The following is a 24,018-nucleotide window of genomic DNA, read 5'->3' as shown; positions in this document are numbered from 1 at the left end:
AGGAAGTCATTTTCCCATGCTTCGCAAAGCACTGCATCTATGTGCGACAGGGGATCAGTTAAGACATTCACTGTGGCTGAAAACTGATAGAGGCTGAAAAAGAGTTGTGCGTATAAAAAAAAAAGAGAGAAATCCTCCACATGCCAAAACTTTATACCCAAACTTAATTTTTTTGTTGCTCCAATGTGTCGTGTGTCGTGTTACTGGACAAGAACGGATCTTCACCTTCATGTAGAAACCACAGTACTGTACTATAAACTCACTCACAGTAATCTCTTAGCATGTTCCCGCTAATAGTTTGATCAATATCCCATCTGCAGATGAATCACTTTCTGCTGATGCAGCGCTCTGTATTTCTCTCTTCTAATGCTCCCTCCTTCCGCTGACCCCCACTTAGTGCAGAACACCAACACTTTGTGGGGCATAATGAAGTGACTTTCAAGCTCCAGAGAAATTGGCAATGACCACTAAGGCCATCGCTGGAATGGACCTGACCCCAGTACAGCTGATAGAACAGAAAGCTGGTGCATGGTAACACAGTAGATGCTACGTGAAGCTTAAAATAGTTCAATGCTCATAATTACAAATTCAAGATCAAGTTAAATTACTATTTAAATTACTTGATCAGGGTTGATTTTCAGGAGTCCAAGGTTTTTGAAGTTGCTTAAAGTAAATGCTTTGCTAATCTGTGTAAACCAGTACATACAGGGTAAATACATATACTAATGTCTGTGTTTGTCCTGAAGGGTTGAACAGGGACCTCTTCTCTCCTGATCTTCAGACACTATGAGGCCCAACAAGAGTTGATGGGAGCAAAGAGCCAAGTGGTAACAAGCTCTGCCAGCCGGCTCGCTCCCACACCGAGAATCAGCCTCGAAGAGCAGCACAATCAGACAGTCACTTAAACCCCTTTAACATTATTTTAATGGCACCTGCAAACATGCACACACCGAGCACTAGAGGTCATGTACTGGGCAGACGGACGAACTGCAGCAAATATAATCAATTTGTATCTATGACGTGATAAATGACCTCCTAGAAGATCATTATTTTAGCACTTTAAATAATACCACTCCTCATTATGGACTAATGAAGGCACATATACATGTAATGTACCATAAGGTACCTTTTTGATTCAAGAAAAAGAAATCAGGAAAATAAAGCACTGGGTAACACACACACACACACACACACACACACACACACACACACACACACACACACACACACACACACACACAGGAGTCTGCATCAGTCAGGGAAAAAGGTGCACAGCGTATGCAGCCCACCCAAACAATGACTAAATCCATAACCCCACACTGTTAAGTACATCACGGATATGCACACAGGCCCACTCAGCTGTAACACAGCAATATGCTCTGCTTCTGAGATGGGAAGTGGGTTGTGGGGGATGGAGAAGTGCAGGTGAAGGGGGAAAAAGTGGGTAAACTACCGCTGGAGTAAATAGAAATAAAGGTAAAGGTACCATGCTGGATAAAAACCAAAAGCACACAGTCGAGGCACCGACGGGAATCTGAATAGACAACAGGTGACGCGGGGATGAAGGGTGAATTTAGTGTCTGACTGCTTTCATTTTCTTTCAGCCGGTGAAAATTACCCGGCTGGAGGGGACGGCAGACATGGTGAAGTAGATGTCAGTGGTAAATGCAAGGCAAAGGAGAGAGCCCGTTGTTAGTGTGATGTATGTCACTGGGAGCTGGGGGAGGGGGGGGACGAGGGCGGGCGGGAGGGGTGATGTCAGTGAATATAGGCTGGGGGAGAAATGATAGGGGACAGACGAGACAGGCGCACTGAAAGGGGTAGCTGGTTTTATTCATGTGTCACTCGTTCCTTGCCACACCATGACAACACCATGTGGGCTTCAGAGTTCCCGGGAGACTGTGCTGACGTCTTCCCTCCGTCCAACTCCCTGTCCCTCCCTCCCCTCCCATTACTTCATTTACTACCTTTAAGCGAATATTCGTTGCTCCTTAACTGACCCTGACATTTGGAACAATATCAACTAACGCATGCTGGGAGGACTGGGAGGACTGGGAGGCATATTTAGACTCATCTCTACATTTCTACTGGCAATATTTTAATCTCAGGCGTTCACTTCTTCCACACATATTTATTATTACTATTCCAGAGGACGTACACTGTCACATGTCATATATCACTTTTTTAGGTTTATTAGGTTCTTTTTTCACACTCAGACCTGGGAGTATGACTCTTCACAAATCTTGTCACATCTGGGAACTCCTTCCGTCTCCAGGGACAATAAAAAACTGTCACATTCGATAATAACTGGTGCACAACTTTTTCTTTACTCTAATTAAAGCACTAAGCTGATGAACCAAAACTGTGCTTTTGTGACACGAGAGAGAGAGAACAAACTGAGGAGAGAGAGATATAAGACGTGCTGCACAGCAAAGACTACTGCGAATACTCTGAATAGCAGGTCACACAAAAGAAAACAATCTCCATCCAATCCCAGAAACGTTCACAGAGGTGTCGCAGTATTTCTCCGAAATGTGGGATTGAAAAATGTTTGGGATGGATGTTGCATTAAATAGCTCACAATATGAGGAATACTTCAGCTTCGCTGGGCAATATATACTTGCTGAGGGATTGTGAGGTTAGGTGATTCAACTGAGGCAGTAAATTGAATCTCAAATACAGCAATGCTGGCACAACATATTTAAGCGAAGGCTAGGGTCATAGCTAACTGTGATTTAATGCACGTAGTCCAGCAGATAGCGATAGCAAACCCAACAGCGTACAGTATCAGCTACCAATATACAGTATATTTAAGGGGAGCAAACATCAGTAGATCACAAACCTGCAGCCCTCAGCAACGAGCTTGTTAGAGTTGATTTTTCAACACAAACTCCTGAACATGAGTTTATGCATCTTGTTGATTTTAAATATAGTCGAATGATTTACAAAAAATACTCATGTAGCATTTAGTTGCTAATGAACTAAGACTTAGCTGAGAGCGATAAGATCAATAGTGACGTCGGGCCACCTAATAAATGTACAGTACGTGGGTCAGCAGTATAACATGATGATGAGGGCGTTAACATGATGGTGATGTTCAAGTCAAACACAGCAAGAAGGAAAGAGAGTTGAGAGCGATGGGAAGTCTCAGAGAAAGAAAGCAAAGGGAGGCGCCCAGTGAAAACCAAGACGAGTTAAGTGACTTATAGGAAGACGTCAGACAAAACATGGTCATCACAGATACAACCATGACACATATAGAATGACTATGTTGACTCATTATTCCAGTAAAATAGAGTTGAGGGTCAAATGCAGGTCTTTGATAAATTCTGCACAATGAAGCTAATTTTTAAGGAAGTAAAGGGTCAGAGAACAGATGGACGTAGAGAATCAGGAAGTACATTACGTGCTGCACTGCTTTTGGTCCATAGTTATTGAGAAAACTGTCTACCATCATTTAAGTTTGCCCGGAAATAGCCAATGAAAAATAAACAAAGAAGGCATGACATAAGCAGAAAATGCGTTCAAAACCCTCAGGTTTGAGAGATTGCCTTCACAGGGGAGGACAAAAAATGAGGAAACAAGGAGAAGGACGGAGTTTCAGACGAGATTCGAGATTCGATTAGAGATTAGCAAGAATCAAACACAGAACAGTAAGTAGTTCCTGGACAACACGTAACAAACGAGGCTGCTTCACAGCAACAATACAGCTGGATCACTTCTCCAGACCTCCATAGACCTCACAGGTCCTTTATCACAGATATAAACAAGCCCACTTAAGAAGAGGGTGTTTATCTCCCCAAATATAGAGGTGACAAGAGTTCTGTTTGCTCTGTGAGGCTCTGACGTGAGCTATAACTAAAAGTGAAACATCGGCCTGTCAGCGCAGACTTGGCTGCAAAATGTTTATTCACTGCTGACGGTGTGGATCTGATCAGTCGAGCTAACAGAGCGCTCCTCGCAGCATTAGAGAACTGCACGATCCCCCCCGAGTCCCTGACAAATTCACTGACAAGACCATGAAGGCCTGAGATAACAGTCTTAGTTAGTCCCTACAGTATGCGTGGCCCTGTGATGGACGGGTGTCGGGTCCGGGGTGCATCCCACCACTACACAATGACGGCTGGGAGAGCATCCCTCATGGAGGAAAGGGACTGGGCTGACGGAAGGAATCAGCACATCTGTATATCTTAACCTATACTTAAATCAGCACATCTGTATATCTTAGCCTATACTTAAATCAGCACATCTGTATATTTTAGCCTATACTTAAATCTTGAACTCAGAATTGATCAGCAAACTATTCTAAAACCAGTTTAGTTCATAGAATTTTGGATTGACCCACTATGAAGATATGACCTCCAGTAGGACTCTAAAAACTGTGATGGCCATTTTTATGCTAAGGATTAAACAATGAGTCAAAAGCCCCAACCTTAATTAATAATGAAAAAGTAATTAGCAGCAACCTTAAGTGAGACTGCAGGCGAAAGTCAAAGCAGCGGTGTTCAGTCAATGCTCTGACAACATTTCAATCACAGTTACTGTAATTAGTTTGATGTGAAAACTGGGAAAAAAGTAAAAGACTAACAAAGTCAGAGTCCATGAGCCTTTGAAGATACAGCACCTTATCTGCACCGTGTTCTGACAGAACCCACCTGAGAGAGCTGCTCAAGCTCAAGATCACAGTCAGTACCGGAGGAGACAGGTGCAAATCACATTAGGACCACAGCAAAGACAAAGGGGGCCAGGAATAGACTCATGGGCGCTCAGTCGGCCAAATAAGAGCGTGCGGAGGGTTATTAGCCGCCGTTAGGAAGCCATGGTCCCAGTTACTACACATAACGCAGCGCTGTCAGACAGATAGCGTCTGGAACGATCTCCCTCCCTCTTCCTCACCAGCTCCGACCGTAAGCATCGATCGCCTCCTCTGTCCGTCGCACATGCTCCAACCCGCGGGCTGTTACATAAAATGAAGAGCGACAGGAGCTCAGCCCGAGATGAACGACGGCAGCGACCGACAGAGCGAAGGGGAAACGTATGATGAGACACGGAGCGAGTGGAACGTCAGCTGACAGAGAGGCTGATCCAGAGCGCGTTTAAGCCAGTGCGTCGTTCACGTGCACACAAAAGCCCGTCAGAAGTGCGACAAACTGGGAATAAAAGCGTCACCTTTGCCGAACGATAAAGCCCTCGGATTCTTCCCCCAAATTAATTAAAGGGCGAGAGGAAACGCTACCACCTGTTCTGTTTACGTAGTCTCTTTGATATTTGCGTTCTCAAAAAGCAGCCGGCGTAAGTAGGTTGCCGTCAATCTTGTCATTTGCATAACCATGTGGTGACAAACAAATTGAATATTCCTTTTAAGACGAGGACTCGGTATAAACAAGCTCCCGGTGCCAGTTTTTAGGCTCTTTTCACTCATCATGGGTACAAATGCTTCGTCACCTGCGGTTTTAAGCGGATGACATCTTCATTCTCCTCTCACACAAAACGCGGCGTCTAAACAGATGCCGCGAGACACGTGATCAACGCTATCGTTTGCGTGTAGTACAAATCTGCTCTGTGCGCCGTGTTCCTCACAGCTGGGCTGCTCGAGCGCCGGGTACCTGGTGGGCTCTAATGAGCGCGTGCACAACCAGGCGGTCGCTGCCGCGCGCTCCGTGCCACGCGTGGCGAGTGGGACAGAACTGGGCCCCGGAGCAGAGTGGAGGGGCGTCTCTCACCCGCCTCACCAGACGGGCAGGAAGCCCGGGTGTGACGGGCGCAGGCATCCCATAACCACAGCACGGGGAGAGGCGGATCCAACAGAGACGAATAAGTCTACCCAACATAGCACTGTGCAAAGAAAGAAAAGGCGCACGTTCCTCCGGCTGAAACCACTGCAAAGTCAAACACATCGACTTAAGCCACAGCTCAGGCTTCCCGGAGGACATTTTACGGCTTCCTCCTGGCAACAGCGTTGACACAGGTGCAAAACGCTGCCTGCTTCATCCTGGCTCTGCTGCGCGCTGCCTGGACCTTTCATTTCTTAACGTCAACATAAATCCACATAATCACCCCAAGTCTAGACGTTGCAAAAGCAATATGACAGTAACAGCGTCTGCGTTCTGTTTTTTTTTTTTTTAAGAAACCACCACTTTTAGACTAAGGACATTTCTAGACTGTGCAGATACAATGGGAAGGTGAGAGATTGAGGTCTGGTGGTTCCTCAGCTTCACAAATGCCAAGAAAAAAATGTAATGGTTCTCATATTTTACATTAGATCAAATTCAAACTGACCAAACTACAATTAAAACCCATGCACTACTTTTCCTCACCCTAAGCTGCATCACATGTGTACGCACAGATTTCTTCCAGTGTTAATTATATGAGGCAATTAAACTTTCATAAAGGCTGCGCATGAGTCATTTGAGCAAGTGGTTTCAGATTGATGGGCTTCCACCTTGAGTGGGTTAAACAATAAGCTAATTGTCCCTCCCTCCCTCGCTCGCCCCATCCTCCTCCTCCTCTTCCCCCTTCCCAGACCCGCTGTCCTTCACATCTAGATTTTCATCATTCTGGCACTGAACGAACAGTACGATCAATCATGACAAACACTGAGAAATGGGAAAACGGAGCGGGCCTGAGTTGCAGGAGCATCTAGCAGACAGAGTAGCGTGGGTCTAAAGGTTGATATAAAGCTTTACGCCGTGGAGCCTACCCTTTCAAACACTGCAAATGTTTCCAACCCCTAATATATTCAGTCCTTCCGCTCAAAAACAGTGCACAGTAACACTCGGCGCTCCTTGAAAGAGACTCTTTCCTTATTCATTATTTGCATTTGGTTTTGCTGCTGCTCTCTGACTGACCTGGAGAACGCAGGGTCAGGCAATTATGAACTGAAATGCCATTTTGTTGTAGGGACTTTGGCGCCTGACAGAGATGAAGTAAAGACCAGTAGCTTTTTGGCATTTTATTAATAGTGTTCATCAATGAAAAGACCTGTGCTGCTGGGTAACATTACAGGCTCGGTGCTAAATTACATCCTGTTCACAATAATTACATCACTATAGGGGATAAACCTGGACCAGCTATTTGCTATATAAAACGAATAAGGAAATTAAACAAGTGACTTTTCTCCATTTTCCTATTTCTAGTGACATATAAACTGTCACGTCACAAATGGACACATGGAAAAGCTAATAACAGTCTAAATATGTTATCATTGTTGTTGTTCATTTGCAGGACTCGATCAGCACAGTTCAGTGTCCAAAAACGAGTGTGATTTAATACAGGAGGCACCAGCGACTCACTAGCTTAATGTCTAGATACCTCAGACACACGGCAACCGTCAACAGACAAATCTGCAAACTACACTTGACTCTGTGCACGTATCTGCAGCTCATTTATTCAACGCCAGCCTCGGTACAAAGAGCGGGAGAAGCAGATAATGTGTAATCCACTTAGCTGAGCCAAGCCTACACACCATTTATGGAAATACACGTCATGGGGTTATTTAGAAACCCTAATTTATCTAACAAAGCATGTTTGGAGGAACAATTAAATTTGTCTGAGAGCCCTTGGTACACGTGCTATCACAAAAATCAATCACATTTCATGATTAAATAAAGCATGATTCCATGAAATTAAAGTGACAAATGCGGTGCCAAGACTCGGCTCAAACATACAAACTGAACAGAAATAAATCATGTGATGAAGGAAGGCTCTGCAAATATGATCTGTTTTTTATTATTGTGATGTTAGTATATGATGTATGAGTTTAGTATATGATTTCCGTTATCTCAAGTACTGTAAGCCTATTCAAGCTAAAAATGCCAAAATACTAAAAACCAATAACTTCTGATCTATTATTAAATTAGTCCTTATTAATTAAATAATACTAGCCAATACAGTTTTATCATGATATACTTTAATTAGGAAATTATAATAAAAAGAGTACAGCCTACAAACCTAAAGTACATTAATACAATACATTTACAGCCTTTCTATTTATGATTTCATCATTAAAAAGAACTCACATTGTCCATGTAATCAAAATATTAGATAACAAAAACCATAAGCTCATCCTTAAAGTAAAAGTCGAGTAAAAACATTAACAAAATATCGTTCGTGCAATGTCTTCATCCGTGCCCTGCCTTTTCTGTAAATGCAGTATTAATACTGTGCTTATCGATAGACACAGCATAGTCAAAAACAATCACGTTACTCAGAACACAGTCAATGGTTCAATATAACAATGACCAAGAATATGCACCATTGGGTCTGAGATTAACCTTACACGTCATCATTCTATTCATGTCTAGACTCGTATTAAAATAAGATGTAAAGATAATATGCATGTTGAACTTAAATATCCGAGAGGAAACCGAAGAGCAGCATATATCTGTAGAGTATTTGATAAATAAATATTACCCATGCATAGACTACAGTATGGCATCTTATCTCTGCATTCAGGATTCTCAGCACAGCCTGAGGATGGAAAAGGGTGAAGAGTAAACACAACATAAGGCAAAACAACCAAGGAGAATTATTACATCCTGGATTTTCAATAGAGAGAAGTGCCCACAACCATGCATATGATGAATATTTGGCAATAGTTGTAATTAGTATTAAAAATACCACATCACGTTTAGACTAAATAAAGGCCCAACAGCAACCAGGATTTACTATTGCTATAAAGTCTCTGAAACATTTCACCATATATGGTGACATTCTACTAGACTCCTATTATACCATCAGTGAGAAAGGCAAGAGAGTGTTTTGGTACTTTGTGTATCGATCACATACTTAAAGGGAGTGTGTGTGAGAAAAGGTGATTGTATGCACAAGATTGAGAACATTCAGGTTTCTGAACCTGGAGTCTCTTTACACTCCGAGACAAGGGAAGGGAGTTGAAGTTGCAGCTCTGCCCCTGTTAATGAGAGTCTGACATTGAAGGTGACATCCCAGAATCCTTGGGTGAGTCTGGGGCGTTGGTGGGCGTTAGCGATGAAACCTTGTCAGAGATGAAACTGTAGAGGTTGACTTCAGGACGACTCGTGAGGCAATTCTTACACACTACATTGGAATACTGGTTCAAAAAGCTGTACAGCTGCCCTGTTAGGGAGATAGAAAGAAGTCCAGGGGCCAAGAGAAGAAAGAAATACAGAGGGTGATAGAACAGGATTTAGGAGAAGTAGACAAAAAGGACAAAAGCAGTGAGGGTCACTTCATATAAAAACAGTAACAGAAAAAAACCTAAAAAAAATGGGTACGTGTTTGAGCTCGTTTGTAAATCAGACACACATACACGCGCACACAAGCCGTGAGCTTTTTCTCTGTAGTTCCACTTTAGGAAATGGATGGCTAGCGGGGAAATTCTCTGAAAGGCTTCAATAAATGTCAGTGGAAGAAAAATGAAAAGAGGGGGAGGGGAGAAGATGGGGTCAGTTCAGACAGTAATCCACTCTGGGGTTGAGCCTGAATGGATGGGCCAAGAAATGAAGATGGCCTATAAAGTGGAATAACTTAAGATACACATGGACTGTATTCAGTTATTTATGCGCACTGTCCCTGTAATGACAGCAACAAGGACAAGCTGCAAGTGCTGCATAAGCCTCAGGAGGCCCCACAATCTCAATAGTGGCTGATATCATCATCATTCCTGTTCATTATGTAAAGTAGGTGACTCCAGCTTAGCCAAAACATTTAACTCCTGCAATAAAATACTAAAAATATTGTTCACGGTTTTGCAAGCAAAGCTTACCAACAGTGATTTGTTTCTCGGTGAGGAAGCTGTGCATTTCATAAACATCTCTCATGAGCTGAGCATCTCCAAATGTGAAGTAAGCCACATCTCTGCCAGCCTCGGCTGCAGCCATCAACTGAATTAGGGCTGAAAAAAAGAGGAGAGAACTGACGTGAATAAGGCAACAAAATATTGGATTAGCATCATTAGTATTGAGTTTCAGTGTGGAATCATAAAAGTGTAATTTACCACTGAAAATAAGCTACGGAAGTTAAGTAATTGGTCAATAAACCAGATAAGGAACAGCTTCTGGCATATGCTAGACAAGCAATTTGTAACAGAAGGGTAAATAATCCTGGTTGCATAGGCTCATCAACTGAACTCAATCTTTCAGTCCTTACAAATTACGTGTTAAGCTTTTTAAATATTTACCACAATGGATATTGATTTCAGATTAATGAACACAAAGCAAACCATCATTTGGAAAAGGTCCGTTTAGATCTTACGTAACGACCACAACTCAGAAGAATACAGTTACTGCCTTCTAAAAATACCAGTGCTGATAGCCCAGTCCCTAAAAGCAGTTAAGATTAGTTAACAGTGGATCCACTCAGTCCAAAATACAGTACGTCCAGTTCATCAGGTACATCAGGTGTCTTCATAATGCAGAGATGTGTTTATTAGTGCAGCACATCCTGCATGAATCCAAGTATAACAGCAGCTGTTTATAGTGTGGTGTACTTGGACTGCTTACGAAGAGTGATGCTGCATAGTTTAGATTTATGGTGTTGCTTCCTTGTAATCAATCGCCCTTTTAATGGAAAACATAAATGTGTGTCAGCTGATCAATAACGGGAGGGAAGGAATGGGTGAGTGACACCCTGGGAGAGCTACTAATTGACCAGGGCGACCGGCATCTTTGGCTGTGGTGCACAGTCCACAGGACACGAGCAGCGAAATATCCTTCAGCCCGGGCTTCAAAGTGATGTAGATGAATGTGTGATCCGGTCTGAGCTCTGTAACTGCAGACTGCTTCACACTACTGTATGTACAGTAAGTACATGGTCTTCACTTGCCATAATATAGATGCGTGTTTTGTATTTAGTTACCTTTGAGTCGTGTGTCTCCACCAAAAGCTCCACAGCCCCAGTTGCCTGTGGCTACTGCAGAAAGGTGCTTGTTGTTGATGTTATTTCGGAAAAATCCACAGTATGCCTGGTAAAAATGCAGCAGAGTAGGAGGAAGTGAATGAATGAAAGGCATTAAGTTCCTACCCATCATGACCAGCATGAGTCTACGGCATCTATTTACTACTGAAAAAAAGATCTTCACACAACTAAAAGTGATTTGGTTTGTCTACTGTATTTAATCCAAATGCTTTAATTTTTAAAACAGACTGGACCCAGACCTTATTGAGTTCTCTGGTCATCTTCTCAGGAGCAAACTGATCTAAGTAGTTCCTGTACTTTAGAGCATCGATGGCCACAATCTCCGTACATCGTCTCTGCCAGTCATCCCTGAAAATAAGAGGACAGTAAATAAAATCCCTCGTCTTTTTATTTTAAACTACACATAACAGTCAATTCAACGGTCAACCAATACCTGGGAGTCTCATCGTTGTAGCTGTCCATCCATTTGTAACTCTCTGCATATCCAGAATATTTACTGTACTGTTCAGTGCCTGCGGAACAAGAAAAAGAGTCATGGAAAAAATGCCATTAGTCAGAATTCAGCAGACGGCGCACACAGCAGGCTAAATCTGTTTCAGCGCCTTATTTCTTAAATCAAATTTAAAGCTTTCTCTGCTCCCTTGTGAGTACACAGTATCAGCTTGTATTGGATTGTCATAAATAAAGGCCACTGATTTAATAAGTAATCCGCTTTGGGTTTAGAAATGAAAAGCTTTCCATCATAATGAGAAAAAACGGTTGGAGCAGAAGATGCCAAACATGGCCACATTCAGAGAATGCCTATATATGCATACAATGTCAATGTTTTATTCATTGTCATAGTAACACACCTCAGACCAAAACATTTGTACAGTTTATTTTAGAGCATATTATACTGGTAAATGTGTCAGAGCCTCATATACCTATTCGGCTTCAGTATTGATCATTCAATCTGAAAATAATGCTCATTGCAGGCTGCATACTGTACATTATGCAAAACACACAAGGTAGTCCCACCATCCTATTCTTATCCTATTGTTCAGTCCTGACTTGATATAATAATGTAATTTCAAGCATGTACTGTCCAACAGTACAGTTAATGTTAGAAAGCTGGACTGTTTTTCTCCAGAATGTAAGTTTGGCCCAAGGTAATGGTTTGAGTCACACTGCAGTCGGAACATAAATCATCAATGACCGTCCAACTGGGAAAATGAATTACACTTTTTAAGCTTCAGCTAAATGAACAAAAAGATCATTTATTCCAAACCAACTCATGTCAGTCACATCAAAGTACTTTGTACAACACTAGTGAGTTCTAATGATGAGTGTACTCCCTCTATTTCTTCATCAACAGAGCTTGATCCTACATATCCTAGCAACCTTTATCACAGCATCCTGCCTATAGACACAAACGGATGTGATGTGCACTCAAGTTAGGGCACCATGATTAGCTCGACAGGGAGAAACAAAGACAGACGAAGAGACTGGACTTAAAGAGGAAGTACTTTGTGCACGGAATATTCCCAACATTTTAATTAATCTATGGCGTAACTAGTCCATTCCATTAATGGAGCAACGACCTTAGTTGGGCTATAAATTCCTTTCTGTCCAAATGTAATAAAGTTAAGTGCAGAGGAGGATGGGGAGGAGGGCAAGTGGGAGGCAGATAGAATGATAGGAGGCATGATGGGAGGTGACTAAGCATTGAAGGTGACTTGGAAGAGGTGGACGCTTCGAAGCAGACAACGCGGCACCACACAAAGCATGTACTCACAAAACAGACGGCCACTTCTACATGCTTGAGTATGAAGGTATTACTGGCACAGATATGAGTCTCTAACACCATGTTGGTAATGTATAAGTAACAAGCAGGGGACACTAACAAATACAGTTTGTTACATTTGCCCACTGACCATTTTTCTTTCTGTGAGATAAGTTCAAAGCAGGCTCCATAGACAGAATCAATCATATGCAGACATTTGGGAGAATGATTCATATCTGAGTTTCTGTGAATGAATTTATCAAACAGCATAATGATGCCTTCGGCTCATTTTGTATCCTAGTAAAACAGAAGCACCAACAGGCACAAAACAGGACAAGTGGTTGTTTGTTGTTAAGTAACAGTCCAGATACTAAAGTGCAAAATTAAAGTAAAACCCAACGTATTTATCAGCTTTAATTACTTTACCACACAGCAGAACCTGAAGGTAAAGCATATTGATGTAACGTGTACCTGTGATGATAAGGCATTCATTGTATTCCAAAGCCTCGGTAAAGAGACGAGAGACAATAAGTTCAGGATTGATGAGGAACCTAATTTCTTCCTGGACGAGTCCATGCCCAGTCACTCCTCCACCTACAAACATATTTGCAAAGTCCACCTAGTGAAAAACAAAAATAGGCCAGTTAACCACAAACAGCTCTACACTGTCATAATGAAACAAGTACGAATTGATAAACTCTTCACTTTCTGCATTGTGACCACGTTACGAAGCAGACAACAGCATATAATCAAAGCAAAAACAAATATCAGAATATCAAATATATATGTTGATATATTTTGTCTTGTTCATTAAATGCAGTTCAGGAGAACTGTGGGCTTTAGCTATGGTCACTCCCATAATTAAAACTGATTACTCTATTAGTGTCTTGGTCAACTACTGCAGTCACCAAGCACACATATAGATAAATGCCCAACACTGCTTCCTGCTTCTGCATAATCAGATCGGAAATGTGCAGATATAAGACATTTCAAATACAATTTCACACTTATATTATGTGGTGCAAAACTTCCTTTTTACCTATAGTATACTACACAACTGACAAGCACCTCAACCAGTTACACAGTGATTCAAAGGCAAAACATATACAATATGTTGATGTAATCCTGGAGCTTCATGCTGTGTAGGCGAACTGCTTGTTTTTGTGGCATGGATAAAAGGACAGCCCATTCAATCACAATGTTGATATTTAAACAGTCTGTCAGGGGTGAGGGTTGTGCTCACTGGCCCACAGCTATGTCCATCGACGTGACAGTGAGTGTGTTTGTATGTGTGTGTCTGTTTTCTAACCAGCCACTCGACTCCTCACCTCCATCACAGGTTCACCCCTAACCTCACCTCCTGACAGAATGACAACTCGCTCTGCCCTATCACAACTCAACACAGAGCCAGCACCCAGCCTGCTGAGGTAGCCATCAATCCGACTGCAGGACTCCTGGCCCGCTGGGTCGCCAAGGTTTTTCTCCTTGCGTCTTTGCCTCCGTCTCCCCCACCCCAGGGTACTCTCCTCCACCCCTGCCTCTCTGAGCTATTCAAGTGTATACATCATCTGTCAACCAGAGTAAAATATGCACCACCTACTCTGGAGTGCGGGAGATGTGGCAAATCGATGCAGGCACAGATACAGAACCAGTAAACTTAAGACTTATGCACAAAATGTATTGTACAACTAGTCGGGCAAGTATCTTTGGTTTTGAAAGGTAGAAGCATTGGCTGACAATGAAGTCAGGTTTGACTATGAAAAAAAAAGACTTTGTTTTAACTAGCATTAGATGGAAGTCCCTACCTGCAGCATCCCGTATCCATCCTCCTCGATTGTCCCCTCACAAGTGATATGTAGTTGTGTAAGCTGAGTCTGGGAACTTTGATAAAAAAAAAAAAAAGATGCAACATGTTTATTTCTCACAAAAGTGTCCTTTATAGTTTGCACTGACTAAGCAGCCAGGTAATTGACTGAAGGGACAATAATCTAACATCACTTATTTTAAAAGAGAGCATTACCTTTCCCAGTTTGGTGGACTGTTGAGTGTTTGCCTTGTAAATGTAACAAGACCCTTAGACTCTTGAAAAAAAAAAAAAATTCAGTTAATAATTTTCAATTTAATCAGTTAAAGGTTATGTTAAAGGTTATGTGGGACATTCATCACGCTTACTGTTTTCTGTAACTCTCCTGAAGTAGCAAAGCAAAGTTTTCAATTTCTCAATTTTTTTTGGTGAAGACCCTTCAAATAACCTGAAACAGAAAGTAAAAAAAGGAATTTCAAGTTTAAAGCTTTATAGACAGAATAAATCACACACAGACATTTGGAAGAACAATACATATTATAACTCATTGGTCAGTAAAGAAACAAAATAAGTCAAAGAAGGTAATACACTAAAATCCCTTCTGTGAGTAAAAAGCTAATTTAATAAAGACAATACCGGGATTTAAAAAAAAACAAACACATTTCCTCTACTATTTAAACTCCTTACAAAGCTTCTTAATGGTGTTCTATGGACCCCCTACTCCTTCAACTTTAATTCCCTTAATCTGTGTCAATTTGGCCCAAAGCGCAACGATCTTAACGCAGTAAGTTCGAGTGTTTCACAAACACTATCTCTGGATGAGGAAAAGATTTGCAGTACAGCCACAAACAATAACTCACTGACAGAATGGCACCTAATTATGAAGGATTTACTAGCAAAATATACTGTCTCAGCTTTAATTTCTTTGATATTCATATTATACCCTACTGTATAAAATGAACCAGGAAACAAATTTCAGACAGTTTTATCGTTCCCAATTAGGCATTTTCTTTTAAATGAGTTAGGCCACCTCAGTACACAAACAAACAAAAAGGATGTTTTTCCCACTAATGAGCTTTCATTGTTAACTAAACTGTTTCCTGTGTCATTTTCTTCTCAAACATAGGAAAACACAGAATAAAAATCTCCTGCCTTCTTTCCTCCCACTCAAATCTATCACTTAATAGAGGACAGACCTTGACAGTTCTGCCAAAACAGCAATCAGCAGATTGCTTGCTGCTCTGCTTGTCGAAGACAGAGTGCTACTGTGCCCAATAAGTGACGGACACTCCCTCAATTACAGCGGGAAAGGGAGGGCCGGTAACGATCCAGGGCCCATTTTAGACTGCACGGGTTGTCTTGTCGTGTCTCATCTTCTGAGATACAGGACTTTTTCTTCCTGTATTTTGCTTCAGGCAGAACTGCTGATAGTGGAGGCAAGCCCGAGTGCCTGCAATCAAGTGCTGGCATGGGTCTAGAACTGCCAGCCCCGCAACTGGAATCAATGCTTACATCATTACAAAGGGTACGTCAGTTAGCCTGCCACTGACATTTGGATATGAAGGAAGATAGCATGCCCTAAGGAGGACTGATTATAAAAGTGTGATGAAAGATTAAATAAAAAAAGATTCAAATGAATAGGAAATGGTTTAAATCCTAAATAATAAATATTACATCCATTGTATTTCTAAGAAAATAAAGCTGAAGAAGCCCAAGAAAAAGCAGATGGCTAATTAGACTTTGAATAGCACTTAGCTTTCACACAGATTGCAGAGAATATCAAAATTATATAGTATTAAACCAAGCGTTCTACTGTAGAAAGTGCTATAATAATAATAAGGAATTGGCAAACCAACATCTTCAGCGCGCCAGGCAACAAACAACACAGGAAGTTATTACACATATGACTAATGAGGAGACAGTGACTTAAAGAAATACTGGAAAATTGAGTTGGCGTGAAATCTGGACTACCGAGTGTATACTGAGGTGCCTCAGACCATAAATACAGAAACACAGGTGGAAAGAAAGCCTTACAATTACCTAAACATCAGGCATCGATGATTGTTTTAGTCAGCATCAGCTGTGGCACAAACATACTGTGTTGAACTTTTCCACATGATTATTTAATTAAATGTCTACTAAAAGTTGTCCTATACAAAATTCTCAAACAGAAAAGAAGCAGATTTCACAGTCAATCTAAGTGCAAAGTGCACAGTAGAGGTTGCGTATTTCAGATCTGCTGGTGCAACAGTCATTAGACTACAGGTATGCACCAGATGGAAAACCGAAGGCATCACTTACCTTCTTCTCAGCTGTAATTCAGAATAATTTGTCTCAATTAGCCATCCAAAGCTGTCTAAACAAACACCTGGTTCTAAGTAGCTAGAAACACAGGTCACCAATTTAGCCCTTCTATCCTTAATGTGTCTTCCACACAAGAAAACAATGGAAACACAGGGTCCTGCCCACACTCCTGCACAAGTGTATAGAATGGTAAGAACAGCTGAAGCACGTGGGGATATCACAACTATGAAAAAACATCCTCTTGTCTGAAAAAAAACAACAATGAGACACCATGTGACTGTTATTAGTTTCTAGATGTAACCAATTTACCACTGCCTGTGACCACTCCAGACCACTCTTTATGGAAACATACTCACTCAGTAGAAAATCACTCAGTAGAAACCAAGTAAAAACATAAAGCTCATCTATTAGGGTTTTCAAGGCAGCAGTGCCCCCTCATGGAAATCACCATACTTTTCTCTAAATGATAGGGTCAATAATCTCTTGAATAAAAAACATGTGTAGTTTGCAGTGTGGAGAACTCCTAATCATTGTGTGGTTTACCTGTAGAAGTTGATCTCCGGATAATTGCCGTACTCTGATTTGCGTGAGTTGCGTCGAGGGAATGTGCAAAAGAAAGCATTGGCCAAAAGACTTGCTATTTGCTCCTGAGACAGGGTCAGGGAATGGTTCATTCCTGACTTCAATAATGGAATTGGCTAGAAGAGAAGAGAGAGATCAAATCAAAACAAGAAAAGACAGTTGTTTAGTAAAGAAAAGTGACTGCTGTAAAGTGAGAATGTTGAAACATGAAGCCAGATGATGAAGAGGCAAGGTTACACTGGCAAAATACTATCCTAATGGGAGTAGATAATTAGTTTGACCATCTAACATGCAGAGGAGACAAGGTGGCTTCCATTAACTAAATGGGTGGTAGTAATTAAGGTCCTGGTTTTCTTGCTCTCCCTGAGGTTTGTTCAGTCAGACACACAGGGACCATCTATCTTCACTGATTAGGGCTAAAGAGCCTCCCAAGGCTGCCCAGTTAGCAGATCAATACCAACTCTAATAACACACACATAAACAGTATTGTGACACTTGACACTGCAAAAAAAGGGAGGGAGAGTGAGAAATCTTCTCTGTTCAGCCACATTAAATGATTCTAGTTAAAGTTAAATCTGTGCTTTCAAAAATAAGTGGAGGAATCTTTATATACTGACCAGTGTTGGAGCTGAACTGAATTTACTGAATTAAAATCTCTAACCGTATTTAACAAGCTACCACTGTTGTAATTGTTATATTGCTATAACTTTTAGCGGAGAGCAAAAATGAAGACAAATGGAGATGACAGAAGGGAATTTAATGCCTCTGACAAGGATCAGCTTCATTTAATGTGAAGAAAAGAGAGAGCTGCTGCTGTTTGAAGGGGGTCATATTAATCCTGTTCTTCCCAAAATCTATCATTTATGGGATTTTAGTGTGGAGGTAAAAATGAAGTGAGTTCTAAAATTACCAGAGTCAACTCTAGGAATCATAGACATAGATGGCAGGACATGAGATGGACAGTCTGTTTTTAATGAGGCAGTTTGACGTGGATGTTCATTCTCAGCTAACTGGGCTGATACTTTGCGAGCCATATAATCATCCAACACCTAAATACACTTACCATGGTGCAGAGGTCACGCACTTTGAGTGCCAGGTCAACCATGGCTGGTAGTATGTAGTCAAACAGGTGTTGTACCTCGCAGTGCTCAAGATACTGGGGATAACGGAGAAAAAAGCAAAGGTATTGTTAGATGTGATATTAGGCTGACATGAGGTTGAGGTTGTGACCCTATACCAGTAACCAATATCTAAAGGAAAGTTCTCTCATATCCACCAACAAAGCTCAATGTCAGTGAAGGCCTCACGTTTATTACAGTTACAGGATAAATGCCTGTGCCTCAGACATCAATAACCCACTTCAGAAACTGTTTCAAAAGAAGCTATCATCAATCTGGGAGCAGGCCCCCACTGATCCAAGGAAGCCATACTTCAGCTAAGTTCAGCAGCCATCTGCAGTTCCCTCTAAAATAAACATACAGTTATTCCATCATAGACCCAGATTTACAGTGCAATCACTTACGAGTGTATTGGCTTCGAACGTCACTGTCATCAATTACCTGGCTTATTCTATCAAGGTAAAGGGGAGAGCCTGTGCTGATTAAATGGCCCTTCTGGAGCAAATGCAAATAACCAGTCTTTGGTGGGTGATATGACCAGGGGTATTTATATGGCTGCAGAGCAGGTCTGACTAAACGCTGTCAGATGTAATGAGCTGGCAGATATCATAAAACGCTCTTGTGGGACTAATAGATGGTAGCTGGCGATGCGAGGGAGGATGAGGGTAGACAGACGTTCTCTGGGCATTTCCACGGCTACAGCAGCTGGTCACAGCAGTACCAGCCACTTCACATCACCAGCAGACAGTGTTGTGACATTGTGTCATTGACTGCAAACAGTCAATGACACAATGATCTTCTATTAGTTCCAATATTTATTACTCTTTCTTACTGGTAGCTCAAACTATGCAAATTTTTTTTTTTTTAAATAAAAAATCTTTACAATTAAACGGACATGACAAAACTTTTACTTGCAGTTTCACTGACAAAAACAGACACAAAAAACATAAAACTAATAGGGATGTTGTTGTCTTGCTATATCAGCCGTGTGTATTCCCAACTCCTCCTGCACAGCCCTTAGACTAGACATTCATGAGGAAATGACATGGTGACGGTTTCATTTAACAGGGGTGAAACACTAAGACAATTTTCCGACAAGCCCTAATTTGGGCGACTCTTCTTTTTACCCCTCCTGCAGCCATTACACTTTGAGCGGAGCATCAAACACTTTCCCAGGAGTAAGGTACCTCTTGATAAATACCACAGTCCTGAAATATTGCTACAGATTGAATTAGATGATTGAAAATTATTACAATTTAAATTCACTGTGCTCCTTTATGTGACACGAGAAAGAAGATGGTAACAAGCAGGTTTTTATATTTGAATACCATTACAGTAACATTTAGTATTCAAGCAGGCCCAAATGCCATACACACCAGTCTCAGTTTTGACCAATAAGCAACAATCAAATGTAAAAAAAAAAAAAAAACTGCAATAACTTGGCATCGCTGACACACTGCAATGCTAGAAGAGCTACATTCTTTCTGGGCTTACTTCGCATCCTTACACATTTAACGGTTCCTTTTAATTAAATTGGATTAAGCTATAAAAAGAGTATTGATTTACTGAGCTCACTACTCTCTCTGACTAATTATTTTAAAGAGGAGGGAAAAATTTTTTTGCAGTGGGTTGAATTTAGCAAAACAATTAATAATGAGAAGGGACAAACCTCAGGTTCATTTATAAATCATTCTGAAGTTGAATAGTTAGCAAATTGTACCATTTCTAATAATTTTAAAACATTCATCTAAATAATTAGCTTGTTTTAATGGATGTAACAAATGCATCAACTAACCTACATAGCATAAGAAAGCAAACTACATGTTTTAAATGTTCGCAACCACTCTGAGTTCGTATCTATTGAGAGTTTTGTTTTACTTATGTTATTATTATTATAAACTATAGAAATTATTTCTTTAAAACATTCTGTATCAATCATGTATCAACAAAAATGTAAAATTCTAATCTAAAATCTAATCTAAAAATATATTTAATACAGTGACTGAGTGACTAAACAAAGGAGAGATAGGATGAAACAAAGATGTTCCCTTGGTTCACCTGCAGCAGCTGCTGTCGCCATGCTCTGTGCTCATCTGTCCTAACTGTATGATGCATATTTTGTCCTGTGAGACTTCCAGGTATGGGGAGGGGATGACGCACACTGATAGGCTTGCAACCAAACAAGAACAACAGACTCCCCATATAGCTTCATTATCTATCACAATAAAATGCTAATCTCTCTAAGGCAGATTAGAAAGGAATCTTAGAAATAGAAAAATAGCTTTGTTTCACTGATGATGTGTTCATAGACAATAAAGGTACCAGTCACAGTTTGGACATCTTACCTCTGTGCAAAGAAGGTTCAGGGCAGTGAAGTCCCATCTTTTCGCGTGTGCTGTGTTGTATCTCAATATAGCATCCTGAAAACAACATTAGTTATTTTAAATATGTAAAAAGCCACAAACATTGCTTGGATAAATCTCTTCTAAAGGATCCCTAACAGGCTATGATTCATGTAAACTCTGCCACCATGTGGCTGTTCATGGAATTAATCCTGATCAGTGTTAATGTGGCTACTTGGCAGAAAAACTCTAGTTTGATTACAATATCTAAACTGCAAAATGTTTTGTTACCATACATCTGCAGATGGTGAAGTCCTTTCTAGGTTTTGGAGTTACAGTAAGGACAGAAAACTACAAAACTGTCCATGCAAGCCTTTTTTTGTTTTGTTTGTTTGTTTTTAAATTGTGTTAAACCAAAATTGATTGCTTACCCTCACATCCAAAGAGCTTTTCAATCCTCCCTTCAAAGCTGTTTGAATCAGCTCCCATCGGCTTTGGACACCACCCCCATCCTACTCAAAAGAACATAACAGTTTGCTTAAATTTAATTTAGAAGTTGTGCTCCTTTAGCAATTCATTTTCTAAAGTACAATGGTACAGGTTAAAGAAAACCTGTGATACCACAGGAATATTATTACTATTATACCTCAGTCTCCACAGGAAACAAGTTCTTCTCAGAGCAGGGCATCTTCACTGACACATCATCCCACGCATCTTTGAACTTAGTGGGATATGGGAAAATACCCTTTCCCTCTCTGAGGATATCAGTCTGGGAATAAAACAAATAAATAAAATGGTTATAGAAATGTGTTCATATCACAGTAATAACTAAACATATGTGTGGCTCTACATGTTATTGCTAAACTTGCTGCTAGATAAAACTTTCTAAAAATCTTTACCAATCTCATTAAAATTCACATTAGATTAGGTCACTTAAATGTATGGGGTGATAGATAGACGGGAGTGTATCTTGGGTGGCAATGGCTGCACACCAGCAATGACCGTGTTCCTGGGAGACTAGCTCAGTGGATGGTTGGCTCAGTGTGATTGAAAGGTTTACTGACAAACAGCCCCTGAGGGAACCATGGAGGATGACGTTGGTCTTCCCAGCTCCAAATACAGTACAGTATCTAAACAGGTTTCTTAGGCTCTCTTTGACACACTTCCCATCACAGTTCACACAACACTGAATCACAAAACAAGTTAGAGCTGACTTACCCTCACTGTGACAGTGTGGTTAGGCATTGCTTTTAAGTAAGGCAAAGAGGGGGCACATTGGGGCATTCTGTTCAGCTCATCTATGGGTGTGCCCCTCCAACCTTTGTCTATGTTATGCAGTGAAACACTGCACAGAACAAAACACATCAAATTAGTGCACGCCACTATTACATAAAGATGAATTACAAATATTTAATAGTGTACATAAAAGCTAAATGTCAACAAACCTTTCAATATTTACACCTGATTGGCTTCCAATACCAGTCACACCAGATGGGCCACTGCACTCCATTATCTCATTATTAGGATCCATATAGGTACCCATATGACACGTGTCTTTGGCCAAACTTCCAGAATCTGAGCTGACCACAAACTCAGGCCTAAACTTTGCGAACCCAGACTCCTCTAAATGCTCCCTATCTGCAGTGTTATTCATAAGATTGATTTTGCAGGATGAACCGTCGGGAGATGTCAGCATCTCCATATCATTGGATGCACTTGAACTTGTTGCAGCACTTAAACAGAGGGTAGGTTCTGGGTTTGGAGATGGTCTCTCAAAATCGTTTTTTTTAACAGGGTGGCGACCAGGCGAACTAGGCCTCCTAGATTTCTGTCCATTAGAACAGTGCATTTGAGCTGCATTCTTTCCGTTACCACCAAGGTCAGCCTCATCCAGCTCACTTGCAGACCCACAATCCATTGAAGTTGGAGATGCTTTGTCATCTTGCATGTTCTCTGACTGCATGAAGTGTTTTGTATTGTCACACTTCTGACATCCAAAATATCCATCTGTTGAGCTTGTACTTAAATCAACATTAGCTACATCATCTGGCATGACTTCAGCAACCCCACTGTAGAGGAAAAGAAAAACGTGTTAGTGTAAATATCTATAAAGGAGCTTTATCCCAGAATTTGTACATATCTAAATAAGCACACACAGCATCCTGTTACCTTCTTTGAGAATCCATCTGTCGCTGTCAGTTTAAACCAGAAAAAACAGCAGCTGCTGGGAGAAAAAAGTGACACTTCAATGAGGTAACCTGGCTAAATTATCATTACTCCGTAGTAAGGAAAAATCCACTCAGATCTGTATTTTGACAAACAGTAAAACGCCAAGACGTTTTTAAGACTACAGTCCACTTTTTAGTTTAAGTCATGGGACAACTACAGTTCGACCAGGCTGTCATTCACGTTTTTTACTTTCAGTTCAGCTTCTTCCCACATAACGGTATCAGTTGCGTTTTAGACAAACAAGCTCGATAGCTGCAAATCATGACAACAAGCTGTTTAAGCCAAAGCTAAAGCCACAAAGCTAACGGTACGTTGAGCTAACGCTAACTGATTACCCGTCCTCATAAGGTTACTTTTGACAATGCATTCACGTTATAGTAGTCGGCATAACAACAAACGGCACATTAATTCTCGGTGGGTGTTGTCACGTTTTTACCCGTGTGCAACACATGATACAGAACAAAAACAAGAAGCTACTCTTGCGCTAATCTAGCTTTCACTAGCAAGAAGTCCAAACGTTTACATTAGCTGTTATTCGCTAGCTTGTTATTGTAGATAGCGGTCTAGCGACGCTTTGCCTGTAGTAACCAAGAGATGCGACTTACTAGCATGTCCCTTTCTCTTCAACGCTTTTAAGTTATATGCATTGGCCAGATATTTACTTATTTATACAGTCAATAATTTTCCTGCGCATCACTTGAAATGTAATCTTCTAGTTTTACGTTTACTTTCACTTCGTTATTGCAGCTGCTTCTTCTTCGTGGTCTTTAACCGCGATTCGCAACCACCGTGGTCGTACGACCAGCGCCACCTGCTGCTTCGGTTTGTGTACTGCTGTACGAGCTAAGTGGAAACTCACTGGCAAAACAGAATGAGTTTACAATAAGAAATATTAGTAATTAATTTAAACAACAGTGATGTTTATACAGTAATACAATCATCACTATGCAATATTCCTCTATATATTATTGAGACAATGTT

The 24,018-nt window shown here is 40.9% G+C and overlaps 1 protein-coding gene across 2 annotated transcripts; it reads right to left on the bottom strand.

Annotated features, from left to right (window-relative positions):
• Positions 1–7,887: 7,887 nt before the first annotated feature.
• On the bottom strand, positions 7,888–23,826 carry parga (poly (ADP-ribose) glycohydrolase a). Of its 2 annotated transcripts, none has more exons than XM_029127544.3 (18): positions 23,643–23,826; positions 22,978–23,032; positions 22,254–22,877; positions 22,027–22,153; positions 21,455–21,577; positions 21,240–21,320; positions 20,812–20,886; positions 18,412–18,504; positions 17,310–17,464; positions 14,831–14,910; positions 14,679–14,739; positions 14,464–14,539; positions 13,130–13,277; positions 11,330–11,408; positions 11,136–11,244; positions 10,837–10,942; positions 9,746–9,874; positions 7,888–9,096 (listed from the first exon to the last, which is right to left on the bottom strand). In XM_029127544.3, exons 2-18 carry the CDS (start codon positions 22,992–22,994, stop codon positions 8,915–8,917), a joined length of 2,265 nt encoding a protein of 754 aa, XP_028983377.1. In that variant the 5' UTR covers positions 22,995–23,032; positions 23,643–23,826; the 3' UTR covers positions 7,888–8,914. The 2 variants fall into 2 exon arrangements, with proteins under 2 accessions (XP_028983377.1, XP_028983378.1); XM_029127545.3 differs by having other exon boundaries at positions 22,978–23,029.
• Positions 23,827–24,018: the final 192 nt, after the last annotated feature.

The sequence above is a fragment of the Betta splendens genome, chromosome 15, assembly GCF_900634795.4.
Source record: "Betta splendens chromosome 15, fBetSpl5.4, whole genome shotgun sequence".
NCBI classification, from domain to species: Eukaryota; Metazoa; Chordata; class Actinopteri; order Anabantiformes; family Osphronemidae; genus Betta; species Betta splendens.
The sequence above is the reverse complement of the archived record's forward strand: the minus strand, read 5'-3'. Positions and strand labels throughout refer to the sequence as shown.

Excerpts from the sequence above, each read along its gene's own strand:
- parga (XM_029127544.3), bottom strand. Across the intron at positions 21,321-21,454 it reads TGTTTCCTGTGGAGACTGAG|GATGGGGGTGGTGTCCAAAG; the intron begins GTATAATAGTAA and ends TCTTTTGAGTAG. Across the intron at positions 17,465-18,411 it reads TGCGTGACCTCTGCACCATG|CCAATTCCATTATTGAAGTC; the intron begins GTAAGTGTATTT and ends CTTCTCTTCTAG.